General features: G+C 50.0%; 2 protein-coding genes across 3 annotated transcripts in view; one reads left to right on the forward strand and one right to left on the reverse strand.

Annotated features, from left to right (window-relative positions):
- Window positions 1-12,589, reverse strand: part of ACSS1 (acyl-CoA synthetase short chain family member 1) — a 29,920-nt gene extending 17,331 nt beyond the window's left edge. Inside the window, exons 1-3 of the mRNA XM_039569675.1 lie at window positions 12,280-12,589; window positions 9,052-9,148; window positions 499-698 (exon numbers count right to left, since the gene is read on the reverse strand). Coding sequence (XP_039425609.1) covers window positions 499-698; window positions 9,052-9,148; window positions 12,280-12,574 — 592 coding nt within the window. The 5' untranslated portion in view covers window positions 12,575-12,589. The remainder of the gene's footprint in view (window positions 1-498; window positions 699-9,051; window positions 9,149-12,279) is intronic.
- Window positions 12,590-18,721: 6,132 nt separating this feature from the next.
- The window catches only part of TTBK1 (tau tubulin kinase 1), a 108,932-nt gene continuing 108,306 nt past the window's right edge, over window positions 18,722-19,347 (forward strand). Inside the window, exon 1 of one of the 2 annotated variants that reach the window (XM_039568149.1) lies at window positions 18,722-18,859. The gene's annotated coding sequence lies outside the window, so the exon portion shown is untranslated. Of the gene's footprint in view, window positions 18,860-19,206; window positions 19,277-19,347 lie in introns of those variants that run through there. The other variant, XM_039568150.1, reaches the window with a different exon arrangement.

Raw genomic sequence — 19,347 nt, forward strand, 5'->3', positions numbered from 1 at the left:
TATTTCTCTCTTCTGTTGCTATTTTTAGCACCACTTTTTACCTAATCACACTATACAAGTACTTTGGGGCTGAGAACAGCTCTGTCTGCTGGTACAAGAGCTCAGAGAGCGGGGCAGGCTGCCAGCACTTCCAGTACTACACATAAATCACAGCATCACAATTGAGAATGCAGAATTAGTACTGTGCAAGAGTATCAAAGAAACACTGCAATTATACTGCAAAAGAACAAATCAGGCCCTATCCCTAAGCTCTGGTTTTCTTTCCAGCTTCACCGCTCTCAAGCAATAACCTGGTGCACACTGAATGTTAAGCAATTTATTAAGTATTCTAAGGCCAGAGGACACTGCATATGTCACTCAGGAAAAGGCTCCTCACTGCACTCTGCAGGGGAGAGTCAACTGTCCTGCTAGGTGAGAAGGAACCAAGAAATCAAGGGTTGGGATATGCCTTGGAGCACTGTCACAGAGGCGTTTGTTCCCCAGTCTGCATCTACTCACAGTCCAGGATTCTCCCAGCCAAGGACTCAGCGCTGAATCCAGCGAAGACCACGGTGTGAACAGCACCGATCCTGGCACAAGCCAGCATGGCTGCCACCGACAAAGGGGACACAGACATATAGATGGCCACCCTGTCCCCTTTCTGGATCCCATATTTCTTCAGGGTGTTGGCAAGGCGGCAAGTCAGATCCAGAAGTTCCCTGTGGCACAGAAGGAATGCTGTCATGTGACTCCACAACCTGCTTTACATGGGGTGAGCAAAGAAAAGAGGAACTTGGACAGAGTGAGGCATCATGATCACCTCCGGACCTCATCTCAGCAGTACAGGGCATCTTAAAGAAGGGTGGCCTGGGGCATGGTGGTAGCCAGGCTGCTCCTGCTATTGTGGAGAGGAGAGAAAAGGGTGGAGTGGTGATTGCTGCAGAAGGACAGGTGAGAGTGCTGCAGGCACTGCCCAGAGCTGCCAGCCTGTGATGTGGCCACAGCAGCCAGCAAGACAGGGGCTGTTGTGCTGCCTCCAGGAATCAGGGTTCATTTCAGCCACACCTGATGCCTTTTTTACCCACAAGGCTCAGTCAGAAGCTACTGGGAACACAAGTGGGATAAACACAAGATGAAATGGAAGTGTTGTCCAAGGACTCCCAGCACTGTTTACATCGGGCAAGAGCTGGAAGTGCTCTGCAACCAGGAGCTTCTCTTTAAATTGCAAGGGTAAGCAACGCATTTGCATGCACAAGAAAGAAAAGGAGAAGTCTGGAGACACTTGTGTAAGGGGCAGATTTTACAAGATTCTCATCAAAGCTGGATCACCTGCAGCCCAACAGCCTTGCTGCCACTCTTGCACAGAGAAAGGAACACTGAGAACAGGAACAAAGGCTCTTTTCACGGGACTCACTGCTGTGACATGGTGACAATAGCAAAAACGTTTCTCTAAGGAATGAAAAAGCACTTTGTGGGCAAGTGCTTGCATATATCCTTATTCTGATGCCTGCACAGGGGATAACACAATTGCAGGTACACCTGGCACCAAGATGCTGCCATGAACAGCTCTGTATTCCTGCAGTAGAAGGGCTTTGGGAACAAGGGGTACTGTGTCAGGTGAGGGAGTGGTCTCATGCCAAAGGAGGAGGTGCAGCACAAGGTGCTCACAAGGGGCAGCAGAGCACTCCTTCTGGTGCCAATCATCAGCTCCGAGGAGCAGACTGGCAGAGTCTGCCAGAAATTACAATTGTCCTCTGTGTTCACCAACTCTCTGAGTACCAAGGCCCAGAGAAGAGAGACATCTTCTGCTCTCCAGCATGTTCATCATCAACCTGCAACCTGCAAACCCTTAGGGGTTGAAAACTATACCACCATAACTGTTAACAAAGAAATTAATTTTGGTGGGCTGTATTCCCTAATAAGCTGTAAAGAATGAATCCTTATCTTATGTGTCCTTTTCTCCCAGAACTGCCCATAGCTACAAAACAACCCCAATTTTCAACTGGTGGCTGAGCTGCAAATAAAATGAAAAGTTATTTCTGGTTCATCAAAAATTATTTTGTTCCTTTTTTTAAACCCTTGCAAGCTGGAAATAGGCAAAGCTGAAGTGCTCTGCTTTGGAAATGTCTTACCAAAACTATGGGCTGAGAATAACTAATTTTTGGAGTGTCCACCCCTTAACTTGTCTTAAACCAAGAGAGAAGACAAGGAAAAGGAGCCTCAAATCCAAGGCACAGCACTTAATATTATTTATTCTAAGACTTTTCCTGTAGTATCAAGTAAACAGTCTATTTCTGAACTCGGAGAGGTGGCCAGATATGTTCAGTGCCTGCTCTCTGGCAGTAGCTGGTAACAGCTGCCCCTGCAGAGTGACCACAGGCCTGCAGAAAGCAGGGATGGAGCAGCTGCATCCCAGACTGAACTCCCCCTAATGCCTTATAGTTAGAGATCAGCCTAAACTCTAAAGCACAGCACTGAACACCTCTTCCCAAGCCCCTCATGACCATGGAAGTGCACAGTCAGTCAGATTTATTATTTTGCTTTTACTGAGTTCATGAACTGAGCAACTCTGTGCAATAACAAATTCCCACCCAACCATTGGTTTGGTGCCGTGTCCTAACAGGCCACATTTTCTGGCCTGGAATTCATCTGATGCTGCATTAAATAAAAATCTCAATGTGGATAAATAACAAAGAGGCAAAACAAAACTAAGCTGCTCAACTGCAGAGCACATAAAGGGAAACAAGCCCCAGAGAGACAGCTGTGATAAAGTAAAATGAAAACTACTTATCTGCAATGGGAAATACTCAAGTACTTTCAGAGCTGCAGCCTCTTTCTCCTATACAGAAATGCCAGTGTGTTTTCTGAGCAACTCCATGATTCTTCTTGTTCCTCTTGCTTATTCAGGACTCAGTGACCACAGTGGCAGAAGCTCTCATTGGTTTTTTATGATTAACCCCAATTTAACATTTGCTCAATGAGAGTGCATAAGTAAGGTGACAGACAGCATGGATCAGTCTTTACCCACAGATCTATTTGCCTCTTCTTTGTATGCTGAAATGCTGGGATAGAAAGGCCTTGGAGGTGCAGCATATGAGGGAATGGACACAAAGGCAAGGAGAAGGTGAAGCCAAGAATTCCAACAAAGAAATCCACGAATGCCTGAGCATCAGGTATGTCTTTTGGCTCCTGTGGCAGCAAGTCAGGCTTCCCCTCCAGTTCAAGAAAGGGAGTTAGCAGAAATGCTGCATCAGGAAGCCTTCCCTTGACTCCCTCACTCCTTCAAACACATTTTGTTATCTAACTCCTCTCCTCTCCTCTCCTCTCCTTCCCATGGCTTTCGCAGCTCCCAGCCCAGGAGCACAGTGAGCCCCCAGGCAGCACCTTCTCCACATTCACACCCAGCACCTCACCAAGCAGAAGCCTTCCAGAATAATGCTTCCCTTCGCACCTCCCCCCCTGGCCTGGAAGCAAGACACAGGAAAATCCAGGAAAACATGTAAACCAGAGATTTCAGCGAGGAAAGAAAGGGAGATCTTAGTTTGTTCTGACCCCAGAGTGGCAGAGCAGTTGGTACATGCCAGCAGGTCACACATTGCCAGTTCTTAACCCAAACACATCCTGGGGAGGAACAAGCACCCTGCAGAGTCACTGCACCTAAACAAACTGAGCAGGAGGTAACCACAACCATCATCGCCCTCCCCATGTGCTACTGCTGCCAAGCTTGGCATTGTAGTTCCTCCATCACACAAGAGTAACTGAAACCCTCAAACCCAGCAGTGCCCCACCCCTGACACAGGGGCAATGCCATGGAATGTTGGCTGTGAGGTGTGTTGGTAGCAAGGCACATCCACCAGCTGCCTGCACTCCCAAGGATTTCAGTGCAGCCCCTCAGAGCAGGGCACTGCACCCAGCAGAGGCGGGCAGGAATAGCCACTGGAGAGGAACAAAGCCACGGGGCACACAGAGGGTCCCAGGGCACCCAGCTGCCTCTGTGCAAGCAGGGCAGACAGCAGGAGGATCTCAGCAGAGCCACTGCAGGAGAAGGAAATGTGCTGCAAGCAGAAGGAAGTGCCCAAGCCCTCTTGACAGAGACAGATGAGAAACCGCAGAGTCAGTTCATGGCACAACAGTCTGAGGATCCTCTGCAAAAGCAAACTGTAAGAGCTGAGAGCAAGTCAGCGAACAAACTGGACAGCAGAACACTGCTCCAGTGGGTAAAGTGTCAGACAAGAGCTGAGAAACAGGGAAGCAGCAACCAGCTGGACCCAAGAGGGGAGACCATTTGCAAAGGAGAAAGAGCAATACATCCAGTCTGTGCATTTAAAACAAAGCAAGCCAGGAAGATGGCAGGTGCATTAATGAACACAGAAAAATGTCCTGCTGCTGGACAAATGTGGTATCAGTGGTAACCAACAGGACCTATTTCTTTCTTTTTCTGTATTATTGAGAACTTGAGTAAGAAGATTAGAGTGTTAAGGGTAAAACTAATAATTAACTCTTGTGTCTCTCTATATAAGGTGTGTTTTCATTCTGCCCATGAATAAGGCTTGGGGCCTGTTGTCTTCCAGACTCATCACTCTCTATGCAGGCATCTCCTCAGCTACCACAGCATCACTTCTAAGCACAAGACCTACAAGGCCGGCCCTCCAACAGAGCCAGCAGATCATTGTTCAGGCCAGTCCTTCTGTTTAATCTAACAGACACAGCACTCCTCTCCCTGTCCTTACATCTCTGTTCAGGAACTGACAGACCGTATTTCTCCCAGAGCCCTCCCCAGATAAAGCTGTGCCTGTGTTTCCAGAGCCCATCACTCAGTGCAGTGTCTGGAACGACTTCTGTAAAACCCATCAGCACCACGTGGCACTTCTCTGACGCATTTCAGGGATGCTTTGCAGAAACAGCTTTCCAGTAAGTCTGATGTTACCTTTTGCCACAGCAAGACAGCCTATAGCTTTCTAAACAAAGGAAGACAGTTCCTTTTACATTAAAAAAAAATTGCATCAAGACCTTCTTTGGGGAGCAGGATTTTGCAAAGTTATTCTAAAGTTTTTCTTACTACATTCAATGCCATATACAGGCTTTGACAGTACCTGTTTTAGGTACTTAGCTACCTGTTTTAGAGACTTAGCCCAAGCCATGTTCTTCTGCTGTCATGGCACAAATGCTGGGTTGAGTATTTCTTGCAGCAATCAGTTTATTTCCTGGAACTATAGTTTGGATTAGGCTGAAAGTGTTTGAAAATTCAGGTCAAGTGTCCAAACTGGGCATTAGAGCACAACTGCCCAGCCTTCCTGCAGACATCCTGAACTAAAGGCAAGGGACACCCCTTGCAACCTTTTTCAGGTGAGAAAGTGAAAAATCCATGAGCTGTCTTGGATGAGGAAAGCTGAAAGCCTGGGCAAGATTTACTTGCAACTTCAACTTAAAAAGGCAACTCTGGAAAGATGGAAAAGAGTTTTGCTGCCAATGGTAAGTACCATCATGGCTTCCAGCTACAGTCTTCACTGTGATCTCTGATATAATTTGAACTATTTTAGCTCAGCCTGAGGAATCCGTTGGTTTTTTAAAGGCATGGCTGCTCATGCTGCTCATGAAGATGTCCAACCACTTCTCTCCCACCTACCTAGGACCCTAATTTCTGGTCCTTTAGCTTTCCTCTCTCCCTACTTTCTATTTTGCATTTTGAACTTTCCCTCTGACAGCAACGTTTTCTGCACCAAAGTGATCACCCTTCTTTTGAGACCTGCAGCCCTTTTGAAAAACAGGTTAGCTAATGCATTCTGCTGCCCACTTCCCATAGCTGCCATTGACAACAGCCATGAGATTTTGCAGATCCACTGGATCACAGGTGGGTGACTTGTAGAGACCATGGAAAACCAAGGAACATCAGAGAGAATAACTCCATGTCAGAGAAGGGGAGGGCTGGCATAACTTTAGCTGCTGTCTTCAACACTTACTGTGGTTGAACTTACAGAGGCTGCAACCCAACAGCTCCAGCCACCAACTCCACCTGCTTTTATAAGACACAGTGCCTTTAAAAACCCAGGCTCAGCAGTGCACTGGGGAATTCCTCTGCAAAGTTTCAAAGGCTCTGGGCCCTGACGATATCCACAGAGCAGGACAAAACACTCCCAGTCAGGTTGGACCCTTCTGACAATAAATTCAGCTGTCAGCTCACAGCAGCACAGTCCTGCTCCTAAGCCACGGCCCTATCAAGGAGTGTTTGGTGGTTTAGCCTCTGCAGAGCCAGAGAGCCTCTTGATAATGGATTTGCATGATCTGTCCCCACTTTGCTGACTGCAGCCACCAAAGCCCAGGAGGGTTGTATTCCCTGTTGTCATAAAGCAGTAAAAAAACAAGTCTCTTGGCTTCCCATTCAAAAACAGAGATAATTTTAAATTTAGCTAAATTTCTACTTGATAGAAATGAAATCCAGACGGAGGAAAAAGCAAGAATGGCCAGGGAATTTTTTTCTTGAAAGGCTGAGTTGCTAGAGAGACAGGACAAAACTCAGCAGTGAAAAAGATCATCACAACTGAGCTTTAAGAGCAGCCATCATCTCTTGGTGCAAAAATGAAATGTTTCACCTATGGCTTTGTGTATCTTTGCCAATCAGCAGATGTTTGGATTCTTCCCTCAGCACAGAGCACTTGAACTCTGCTGCACAGACAGAACCCACCTTGCTGACACACGTGCACAGGGATGTAGGCACACGGTGGCACAGCCCACCAGCTCTTTGCCCACAGCAGAGGCAAATTGAGGCTTTAATTTCTGCCAAGGATGAGCTAGCTGGGACAGCACTTTGCAATGCAGCTGTGCTTCTTGCCAATGCATGGAGGATGTCCACTGATGAAGGCTTTTCCCTTCCTCAGGGAGGAGAAAGCCTGATCCAGCCCTTTTCCTGCACAGCCATCTTCTTCCTTGGCAGGATGTGATGGGAACAAGGCCAGCACTCAGCTGTTTTCTTGTCCCTGACAACTCCCCAGAGGAGAAGGCAGAGGACCCAGGCCAGCAGCTGCATCTTTCCTTGTGTCACTTATCTCTGAGGAGAAGCAGCTCACAGCAGCAAGCTTTGCAAAGTAGATAATGCAAAAAACTGGTGCCTTGCAGTACATTGCACATAAGTCCCGCAGAGCCCTCTCCCAGCTGAGAATCCACAACCTTACTCAAAGCTGGTCCAAAGCAGTGCCCAAAAAAAAGTCTTTGGCTTCCTAGAGTGCCAAGTCCTTACTCTAAGGCTTCTATCCATTAACAGCGCATCCAGATCCTAAGGAAAGGAGCATCTCTCTTCTGCCACAGCTATGTCCAGCATCCTTCTCATTCCTTCTTTATGCTGAGGCTGATGTGCTACAGAAGGCTCACCAAGGACTACTCAACCAGCATCCCAGCTCCTGGGCCACTTCCTTCTCTGATATGCTTTCCCTCACAAAATTTCTAGCTCAGATAAGGACTACTGCAAAAGGTTTTCAACTAAGCTCTGTCTCAAAGAGAAGTCACTGCCAACACACTGTGGAGAAAGCTTCCTGTCCCATTTAAAACCTGTAAAAATGCAGCCCAAAGACCACAGAAAAGGCAAAATACTCATACAGTATTTCTGTTTTCAACAAAGCTATTCCTGGCTTAATGAGATAAGCAGAAAACCAAGTGACCTGTTTTACCACGTGGTAGGACCAAAGTCTCAACTCAAATGCAGTCACATCTCACCCAGAGTATCAGGCAGAAACAGAAACACGGCTCTCAAAGATAGGCAGAAGTTTGAAAATAGAGGCTGCCAACTCGTCCTTCGCTTGGATGTTCTCCCTTCTGGTACCAAGTACTGTATCTCTGTAAGGCTGCACAAAGAAGGGTTCAGTTTTCAGACGTGGTTTACATGTCTTTGTGTCACAGCAATCACAATTCCACAGGCTGAAAATACACTACCTTTCAAATGCATTTTGGCATGGCCAGGAAAAAAAACCAGTTCTGTTGCTGTTCAAAAGGGCCATCCCTTATCTCCAGAGATCGCAGATAAGATGTTTGAGTGTCTGGAGCAGCTCAGTACATTTCAAATAGCAGCCTAAGGGGGAGGCTGGAGTTGCCTTGAATGAGGCTGTGCTATCTGTTTGGCTGCTCCCCTTATCAGGATAATCTGAGCACAATTGTCACCTCTCTCCTACCCCTAGTTTTCATGCCTGAGGCATAAAGAGAGAGGTAAAAGTGCACAAACCTGGGAGGAAAACACACCATACATAAACTCTGGTAGAAACCTTTGGTTCCATCTCCATGTTTGCCACCAGAATGGCAAAAAGCACACTCCTTTCACAGATTTATATCAGATAGTGTTTATTTCTGTTGCATGGAGCACTAACCTTTCAAAGTTATTTTTACACCCACTCCTCCCTGCTGACCACTTTCCTCACTCCAATGAATAATGTTTCCAGGAGCTTTAACAGATTCTGGAGATGAAATCAGACCACCAGAACCTATTCAGACCCAAGGAGCTCTAGGAATCCCAACAAGTTCCAGAAAACATTCTATAAAGGTCTGATACTAGGACTTCCTACATCTCCTCTGCTTTCTGATCCAGCAGATCAAACATCTGGCTCCCAGAGATTCAGCAGCTCAAACATTTGGCTCCCTAAAACATGCACTGAGGAACATACAAGTCTGGGAAACATTTAACTCTCACTAGAGACAGAGGTGATGTAAAAGGCAGGACTGTCTCCTAAATGAGGGCATATAGCAAGGAGAAGAGAAACATGCTTAAACCTGCCATATTCTAACAAACCCTACAATCTGTAGCATCAATTACAAGTCAGTGTCACTCAGAGCAACCTCAAGGTTGTTCTAAACTGCTGAGGATGGGGAAGAGGAACATGGGGAGCTTAAAATCTCCTTCAGCCAGGGCTCAGTATCAAACTGTTGACACGAGATGTTTGCACCAAGACATTTGCTGCTCTGCTGAAACCAGAAGCTGCTTGCAGAAATTCTCCCATGCATATCTTCCACAAGCAAAAAGGAAACTGTCAGGTGAAAAAATCCCATTTCCTGTTCCCCCACACTGCCAGGCATTGTGAAAAGGTGCCATACCTGTATGTGACATGCACCGCAGTCCCAGGTTCATCTCTCTCCCAGATCAAAGCCACTCTGTTCGGAGACTTTTCAACGTGCTGATCCAAGCAGTTTACTGTAAAAAAAACCCCACAGGTTTAAACAAAGCCTGATCATATGAAAGGTGCTTTGTAAACTTAGCTTGGCTGAGAGCAACAGCAAGCAAGTGGAAGATGAAACATCAGGTTTTAGTTTGCTAGGCACATGTATAACAGAGGAACTGAGAGCATCTGCAGCTCTAGTAAAGCTATACAACAAATTCTGCACTTAACTGGCACAGCTGCCTTAGAGATGGATACTCATGAGAAGCCATGGCCAATTCAGCTCAGCTTAGCTCCACTGGCTGAGCTTAAGCCAGCCCAAATCTTTCCCCTGCTCCCAGCAGCACAAAGACAAGACACCCTTTTGATGTTTTTGCTCCCCAGAGCAGCATTTCACTACAGAACTCGGACAGTTCTCCCCAGCTGGCATATTTAGCACTGCACCATTTGGATTTTCTAATTAAAGCTCATGTGAAACATTTTTATTCCAGGGTATAACAAAGAACTGAATCTCAGCTAACTGAAAATATCTAAAACTGTAGGATCTACAGCAAACCCAAAGTTCAGACATCTACAAATTACCAGACTCCTGGGAAAGACTAACATGTCTCAGGCTGTGTACTCCACCTCCTAAAATTTAAAGGTATAAAATTACCTTTTAAAGGTGCACATCTCCCCCTCAACAACTTAAAGTAGAGGACTTAGGGAGAGCAACCAACCTGAAGAAATTTATAGAATCCACAAAAGAAACCTGCCTGCATGTCCCATAGCAACCTGCCTGATAGTTAGAGAGCATCCTTGTAAAGTATTAATTCCAAGCTTATATGACACTTACTTATTGCATTGTAATCTTTCAATTACTTTATTTCAATAGGCAACTAGTCAGGGACACTGCTGTATAACTCAAGAGAAAACCTTTTTTAAAATTGCTGGATTTCAGACCATATTTCCTGGAAATATTAATACTGATGGGAAAGGATTTCATTTTTCCAGATAAATTAAGTGCAACAAAAGCTGTGTGCTGTAGTAGTTTTGGCTGTTCTGTGATTACACCATCTCACCACCACACAGTGTGGGAATGAGCCCCTAAAGGTGCACAGAGAAAGAAATCCCTCACAATTTAACACACCTCATTACAAGACCAAGTGTTAGTCTCGAAAATTTGAAAAAGCGCTCTTCAGCTGTTTAAAGTCTTTTACTTTTAATGTAAAACCCTGCAGCAGTACTATAAAAAATAAAGGAAACAAAGCCATTTCTTAAGCCATCCTAATGTGATACAAGAGGACAAAAGCTCTAATGGGGAAGGCTTTAAGCAGTTACGCACTGCTTTCCTCTACCTGTGTCCATTGCTGTGGCTCGGTCCACAACAAGTAGCAACTCCCACCTCCAAGCTCCTGGCAGCTACACCCTCACATAATGTGCCATGCTACATCGAATCACATGAAGTTGCTCAAGCAACTTTTCTTACTCGTGAGCAGCCACACTGGCCTTCAGAGGGAATTTTTGCTGCAGAAAGCCCCGGCTGAGCCAAGGGGGAGCTTTAGCTCAGTACAAACCGGCAGGTGAACTAGAGCCAAATGCTATTATTTCCTTCCTGATCTTAGGCTTACAAGAGCCTTTTGCTCATTTTACAAAATAGAATTTAGTGACCTTCCCTTTACTACTACACCCTAATGGTTTCTCCATACATTTTCTTTCTTCCTTGACAATGCTCAGAAACAATTCATCTCAGTATGACATGCTCCTGAGAACGTGTCCTGGTGGGAAATGCAGTAGTTTGCCAGGTTATTCTCCTGAGCAAGTGTTACAGTGCAATAAATCCAAAAGCATTGAAGCTCACAGGTCCCCAAAATCCTACTGCAAGGGGCCTCAAGCAAAAAGCATCAGATGACTCAGTTGCTCATGGTTTAGCTGTGCTGGGAGACGTGCACACAGGATGTTCTGGATCAGGGACCTGAACTGTTGCCATGTTTCTGCAGCCAGTGTCGAATCAAGAGGTGAAAGGAGAAAACCAGAGCCTCATAACAGAAAAACAGCCACTTGGCTGTGGCCAAGCACTGCCTTCACCATGCTTGAAAAGAAAACCAGCAACAGCAAACCCGTTTAATTCTGTCCATTTCAAAGGCCTATGACTTCCTTTTACGTATGCAAAGAAAACTAAGTGGCATTTAGTGTCTGCTGAAGAACCAGACCCAAGGCTGAGCAAGATCTGGATGTCAAAGACCTGACATGGGATCCAGAAGAAGGTGTTGACCCACTCTACAGAGGAAATAGATCCCTAAAGTTTGTGCTCAGACAAGATCTTCCTTTCAACAGGAAATAATGAAAACAAAACCCTGGCCAAAATCCTCTGATTGCTGGGTGCTGGACGCAGGGCTGTATATACATGTCCATAAGCTTGGGATCCACTGCTGGGCATCATTCCTTGGGAGGAGACACTCCTTATGTTCTCTGGAAGACCTGGGGAGGGTTTCCACTTTTGCTGTCAAAAAAAAAGTGGCCAGAGATATTACAGTTACTGCACTTCTGAACTGGTGCCTTCTCCAGGAATGGGAAATGAAGGACAGAAATATTCATCCCTGTTAAAAGACATCACCACTGAGTGGCACCGTGGATGGGGCTGGAGCTTGCTCCCACTGGATGAAGCACAACTGCAGCACTCAAGAGCCTTTAAGGCAGATATGGCCGGACAAAACTCAAAAGCAGTCAGGGCAGCCACGGCAAATTTTACTCTTGCTTCATGTTGAGTGGTGAAGTTGGAGGAAAAGAACAAGATCTTCGTTTAAAAAAAAAAACTCCCTTCTGCCGTGAAAGCCTGGGACCGTTCCCCACCTGTGGAGCATCCTGAGCCACCCCGGGACCGGGCAGCACCCGCGCCCGCCGCCGGCAGAGCCCAAGCTTGGCCATCCCAGCCGACCTCCGCAGGTCGAAAGGCTGCCGCCCGCGAGGCAGCGCCCGGGCAAGAGGCTTAGCCAGGGTTATCCCGGCTTCGCATTTTCTCCCCGTTTCCAGCATTTCGCAATTCCTGGCTTGTTTCCTCCCAGCGCCACCCAACCGAAATCCTCGCTTTCTCCCCCAAAGTCGGGCGCTGGCGAAAACTCTGCCCGCGGGACGCCTCCCGCGCATCCCGGAGGCAGCAGCGGGCGGTCCCGCCGGGGCGCCTTACCCGAGACGTTGAGGCGGCCGCCGAGGAACCAGCGGGCGGAACCAGCGGGGTCGCCGGGCTGGCAGGCCGTGTGGAAGGGACTGTCCCAGAGCAGCCACCCCCGCGCCACGTCCGCCCAGAACCCGGCGGGGTCGCGGGCCGCCCGCTCCCACCAGGCCCGGTACCCGCCGGGCGGCAGCGCCCCGGGAGCCCCCGCCTGGCTGCAGCAGCACCGGGCCGCCACCGGCAGCCGGCCCGGGGGGCGCGGGCGGCTGAGGGCGCGCAGAGCCCGCGCTCGGGCGGCCGCCAGCGCCATGGGGACACAGCGCTGCGCCCCTGTCCCCGCCGCGCCCGCCCGGACCGGGGAGAGCGAGAGGGACCGAGCGAGCGAGCGAGAGAGACCGAGCGAGCGAGCGAGAGAGAGAGAGACCGCCTGCGGGGAGGGGCTGCCCCGGCGGGGCGGCTCCGGGAGCGCCGCACCCCGCACACCCCGGACCCCGCACGCCCCGCACCCCGGGAGCATCCCGCGCCCAGGGACTCCCCGCATATGGGAGCACCCCGCACCCTCAGGCACCCCGCACCCAGGGACATCCTGCCCCTCCCGGGAGAAACCGCGAGAGATACGCCTGCACCTGGAGAGATAGACCCAGCACTTCCCTCTGTGGGGATATCACCTGCACGGACGTTCAGGCAAGGGTGCACCCCTGTTCACACCCTCGCCACCACAGCACGGGTGCCCAGGTACAGCCAGGCGTTTAAACATAAAAAGCAACTCTCGACACACACGCACCCTGTCCTACCTCCAGCCGGTGTCCATCACCACTCACCCGGACACTGAGCGCAAAATGAACATGGCCAGTGGCACGGTCCTCATGCACAGACAGTCCTTGTGCTTGTGGGCAGGTGGCAAACACATTTTGCCTTCGTACACCACCATAAACACGGATGTCATAACCCTGTCCCCTCTGCTCAAAATGGGGTGTCTCTAAGTGGGCTACACATCCACGTGTTGCTTGGCAGCCCTGCGAGCACCATCATTACCCCAGCATGGAAGTCCTGGCTTTAGTATCACAACACTTCTTCCTCCATATTAATCTAGGGACCAGATTTCACCCCAGCTTCATGGTGCAACCCTCAACAGTGAGTAGCGAGGTTTTACAGCAGGTAGCAGAGCTTATTCATTGTGCATAGCAGGGACATGCTCTTTCCTGGCATGAATAAACTAATTCTGTTAGACAGCTTGGTCCAGCCTCCCAGCACAGAGTTTGAAAGCTCAGAGGGGCATGGTCTGGGCATCCTTAAGAAGCGCCAAACTACCTGAGCACCAAATCTGCTCACTCCCAGGATTTGGGTAGGCAAAGCACATTTCATGTTCAGAATTAAAAACTTGCAATAACTCTATATGCTATGAAACTTCTTCTGGCTGTGGTAGAGACAAAGAGTGTTTTTCTGTTCTAAAAATATCACCAGGCACTTTTTTGTGTGTGATTTTTGTGTGATTTTCTGACACGGCTGAACTTTTCTACTGTGTTTTATAGGTAACAAACAAGAATAAATACACTTTTAATTTCCTTGTAAAGCTGGCATTAGCACATGGCTGCTGTAGTTCGATATTGCTTCCTTGTGTTTTGACTGTTGCTTTTTGCTTTGCCCAAGCCCTAAATTCCAAGCAGCAGCAGGTGTGCCACCTGGTGCCAGACAGGGGCACGGAGAGCACTTCAGCTTTCACTTGGTTTGTCCAAGGATTGCTCAAAAGTTTTTTATCAAAGATGAATTATATGCAAATCCCACCCCTTTCAGGATTTCTGAGGGATGCTTTTCACAAAACAAACAAATGAGTTCTCAAAAAAATAAAACAAGAATTTAAATTATTTGGCCTTAAAGCTTACCTGCTTCATTTGTGGATCTTGAGATCTGGGAATGATGCCCTTCTCTGGTTTTCTTCCACCAAGACTCATTTTCCTTTTCTACCAGCAAGTTCTGTTTTGCTCATGACTCACCAAAACATCCCCCGCTCTCAAGTTTTGGCTGCCTTTTTCCTCAGAGATAACCATGGTCAGCAGCAACACAACCCAAATCCAGTGTGGAGGCCACCTGATCACCCCATTCAGATGGGTTGCTGGGCAGAACAAGCACAATCCCAAATATCTTTTCTTGCCTCCAGAAGAGCTGAGGAGAGGGGGAAAGAGTCCCTGAGATTTTGCAATGCCTACTTGTTCTAGCTCTGACTTTCTGAACAAGTGAGTGAAGGCTGGCATCAGGCTGTTGACTTTTTGAGAACCAAGGGCTGTTACAGCAATTCTCGTTCTTAAGTATTTTGAGTGTGCCAGGAAAGGCTGGTGCTGGATAGAAGACAGGTCACAGAATTGCTTCCTGCATTCACTGCATCTCTCTCCATTCTTAGGGCTCTCTGGCATTATGGAGTCCCAGCTCTGGAGAAATCTGGTGACTGTGATCTGAAAATGCCACCTCTGTGTGGCAGCTTCCAAAGGCTTGTGGCTGCCAGGGCAGAAGAAGTCATTCCCTGATGCAGCCAAGTCCCCTGGCACAATCTCCCAGACCAGCCAGGCGATCTCACTGCCCTGCAGGAGATTTTAGTAGGTAATAGGCACAGCTGCTGAATAGCTGCAGATCTTGGCCTGAATTAAGGGTCTTCTGTGCTGGTATCATGGCAGGCACTGATGAGCAATGCCAGTAGTGGGTTGAGTAGGGGCTGAGTTTGGCTGCAGATGTCTGCTGACAGAGCTATAGCAAAAAAAAAAAAAAAAATTAAAAAATCAAAACCAGAACCAAACCCCACCAACTCCACATCTTTCTACTCTTATTCTTAACTGCTACCAGCAGTTACTTATTGGCCTCATCTTTGATTCCTATCAATATAGAAAAGACTTACCCAATAAGGTGTTATGTTTCTCAATTGCTCATCCCCCTGTTTGTCCCTTAATGATCTAAAAGAAGAATAGTAAGGTTGTGAAGTCTAGGACAGTCTCTTGGTTATCACTGTTCTGCTCCTGTCCTTTCCAATGGTCTTCTCACATGGTATGCACACAGTTGATATCTGACTCCACAAAGAAAGCCAGGGCCAGGCAGAAACACCACCACAGAGCTAAGTACATGCTGGTCTGTGTTAGAAATCCTCCCAAGTCACAATTAACCCAGATTTTAATAAAATCTTTTGATCATTTTCAGCTACATTTGTGCCTGCAGATTAAATTGGACATGTTCCCAGGTGGCTGTTTGTCTTGGGGTGATTTTATGATAATTCTGTATTTCCCTATATCTGCTTTATGCCCAGAAATGGGTCCCATAGCTTTAAGCTGGGTCCAGGAGAGGGGGGAGAGAAGCCAGGCGAATTCTTCAGCATGGTTTGTGTTCAAGGACTCACACAGACTCCCCCGCATTCTCACCGCTGCAGAGCCGAGGGAGCACCTTCCTGCTTTTAGCCAGCCTCTTAGCTGAGGCAAGAAATTTTCCCAGGACTGCATACTGAAATCCTCTGGAACTTCTTCTTCTGGAACTGTTCGCCCCATCTGCGATCAGAGAACCAGATCATTGGACCCCGTGGATCAGCAGGGAGGCTGCGGGGACGTCGCATCCCAGCCTCAGACCTCTTTAGGGGCCGAGCCAGCTACAGACAGAACTCTAAAACCACCAGCTTTCTCCACATCGAGGAGGTTTATTATCTAACATTACTCATTTTTTGTCTTTGCCCTGCCAGCACTCTGCTTGTTAAATAAACAGGTTTTTTCACTTTCATCCAGGAAATTCCTTTAGTATTGGTGGGGGAGGTAGTGCTGAAACCTGCCTTCTTACAAGGAGATGTTCATTACAGGACGTTTCCTCCTAAACTTGTCTCAAACCAAGACACTGTTCCAGCAGGTTTCTAAGCCCATTCAGCTCCATCAGCAGAAAAGCAGGCTTAGAGGGAAGTTCAGACCAAGGATGAAATAAAGCTAAAATGCAGTTCTTCAGGTGCCACTTTGACAGATCAGCACGGACCTTGTGTCCAAAGCAATGGGAACTGCAGCAGGTTTGAAGGAGCTGAGTACCTGAGCTAATCTGGGACGTGAATCTTTGTCAGATCTGATCACATCTGGTCACACCTGAAACAAAGGTCAAAACTGTGTGAAAAATATAGATTTGCTGCACTTCCACTTATGAATGTATAATAAAAAAATAAATTCCCAGTGAGTGACAAGGGAGAAAAGCGATACTTAAAAATATCCAGAAAACTAGACTGCTTTTATACAGGCCAGGCCATCAGCTGTCCCATTCTGAGGAGTTTTCTGCTCAAGGCTGTATTTCAAACCAAGGGGATTCAGTGCTGCTGCTGATACTGATCAACACAGAACTTCCTTCCCCATTTGGCTGCTCTCCTGCATCAGCAGCCCACACTGGGTCTGCTATGTGCTTTGTTCCAGAAAGTCCTTGCTGATGAATCTCCACATCACACTGACTTCCTCTTGGGCAGCATTTGGGGCTGCCCAACCTGAGGGTGGACTGAAGGCTGCAGCATTAAACCCTTTATCCCTTCCAGACTGGTACTGTTGCTCAATCCAATTCTGCTGTTGGGTCTGTGCTTGGTGCTCCACCAGCACTGTGAAAGAGAGATCTGAAGGATACTGAGAAGTAAGATGACCTCTTGGGGAATAACAGTTCCCTCACCTCAGTTTGGTTTGCCCGCTTCCTTTTCCTCTCAGACTCAGCACCATGAACCAGTGCTTGGGAATACAAGTGATGGGGTCTTGACTGGCAGCACGCAGAGCCCACATGGCAACTGCCAATCATCTCTCTGTCACATACCTGGAATGACAGGAACCTCAGCATGGGGTGCAACTACCAGTGTCTTACAGCCTAGGACCTCCAGGATGAGCTGCTACAGGGCTGGAGATTCCCTGGAGTCTCTGTGGAAAGCTTCCACTGAGCAAGTCCTCAATGCAGGGGGCTCCAGCCAGTGGAGGAACATTGTGGGGGCCTGTTCACCCTGATCTGAGTAGCTGGGGGTGGCCATGGTTGTGGTGGGCACAAGCATGTCTGCAGGTTTGTTAATCTTCATAACATCTCCTGTGTTACCACTCTGGCCCCAAGGGGCTGCTTTGGTGGTGGGGAAAAGTCTTGGCTAGGAGATATGTCCCACAAGGGATTGGGGAGCACTGCAGCCCTGTGGAAGCTGGTGTGACATCCCACTCATGAGACATATGGCAACCTCCATCTATAGATCAACACCAGGTTGGGCCACTCTGATGGGCACAGGGAGAAGGCACCAGTGTGTTGCAGGGAGGGTCTGGCAGCAGTGTCTCTTGCAGTGTGTTTTGTGAAGGTGTATAAGGCACAGAACAGTGCCCATCCAGGGTTTGGGACAGAAGTGTGAGGACCAGCTGGAATATGGGTGATTTGCAGCGAAAAGGGGACAAGAAGGCACAGCCATGAGCATTGCACAGCACATCTGTAGGAGCCACGTTTATCTGTGCTTCAAGTACAATGTGATTGGCAGCAAGCTGGAGCAGGGAGAAAGAATGGCACCTCTCTGGAGCAGGGGCATAGCTGTGCCCCTCAGGGTAGGGGAACAGGGAAACTGCCCAGGGACAGGCACACTGCTCAGCTGCATGCAGGGACAGGCTCACTTGTCTGAGCCATTTCTGGGTGCTGCTGATGAGCCGCTGGGCTTGTTCCCAGCCCTGGCAGGGCAAGATCTGGCCCTGTATGGATGGGGAATGATTCTGATCCTGATGGTGCAGTGTCCAGGCCAGTGCTGGTGGTGCTGGTCCTGGTCCCAGTGTAGTGTCCTGCCCAGACTCTGCTGATGCTGCCACTTGCAGTGCAGCAGAGTGCACCAGTCCCTTGTTGGCCCTGGCCCCAGAGGACTGGAGTAAAAAGCTGCAGGCCAGCACTGCTGGGGCTGACTCCACTGCCAGCTCAGGGCAGTGCTAGGCCCATAGTGGTGACGCTGCCAGTCCCTGTGCAATGCAATGCCCAGCCTCAGGCAGATGTGCTGGCTCTGGCCTTGGTCCCAACAGTGCAGTCACCCGGCCCTGTGCAGACTGTGCCAGCGCTGGCCCCAGTCCCAGGGCAGTGCAGTGCCCAGGGCCATGCTGCTGATGCCAGAGCTGATGCCACCAGCGCAGAGACGAGCACCAATCCCCGTCCTGGCAGGGCCCGTGATCGCGTTGGCAGTGCCGATGCCGGTCCCGTTCCCGGTCCCAGGGCGGGGCAGTGCCGTGCCGGTCCTGTTTCCCGTCCCACGCCGAGTCCCAGCACCCGGAGTCGCGGCGCGTTGCGGTGCCCAGCCGCATGTGCCGCCCAGTCGGTGCCCGGTGCCGGTGGAGGAGGGGCGGGCCCGGGGCGGGCCCGGCCGGGCGGGGACGGCCCGCGGGTGATGTCAGGCTGATGCTGTCGGTGCGGCGCGCGGTGCATTGTGGGCGAATCCCGCCGCCCGCCGCGGCTCCGAGGGGGAGGATGCGCTCGGTGCCGGCCCGTCCCACAGCCGCAGCCGCAGCGCGCCGGGCCGGCGGCACCGCGCCCGAGGAGCCGCACTGAAGGGCGTGGGGCATGCGCTGCCTGCGCCGGCCGCAGCGGGAAGCGCCGGCGGCGGCGGGGCCAGGTGAGCCGGGCCGGACCGGGCCAGGACGGGCCGCGGCGGGCACGGGCGGGGAAGGGAGGACGGGAGGGACCGTCCCGCCGGCGGCCTGCGAGATGCGGGAGCGGGGACCGCACCGGGCCGTGCCGTGCCGGGGCTGCGCGCGGGGCACTGCGGGAGATGTAGTTTACCGCCCCACCCGGCGTCTCCAGCCGAAGGGAGAGAGTCCCGCGCGCGGGACTCGGGTTCCCAGCGTGCCCGCGGGGGTGGGCGGGCCAGCGGCGGAGTGACGGCCCGGTGCCACCAATGAGAAGGTTGGCCGGGTGGGGCGAACCAACTGCCGAGAGGGGCGGTGGGGAGTGGGGGGGCGGCGTGCCGGCAGCTGCAGTGCAGGGGCGGACGCGGCCACCTCCTCGGCGGGGGGAGGCGGGACGGCCCGAGGTGAGGGCAGGGCAGGGCGGGGGCCCGGGCGGCGGCCGCCCCTCAGCGCCGCTCCTGCCCGGGCCGGGGGT

This window comes from Corvus cornix, chromosome 3, assembly GCF_000738735.6.
Source record: "Corvus cornix cornix isolate S_Up_H32 chromosome 3, ASM73873v5, whole genome shotgun sequence".
Classification (NCBI taxonomy): Eukaryota; Metazoa; Chordata; class Aves; order Passeriformes; family Corvidae; genus Corvus; species Corvus cornix.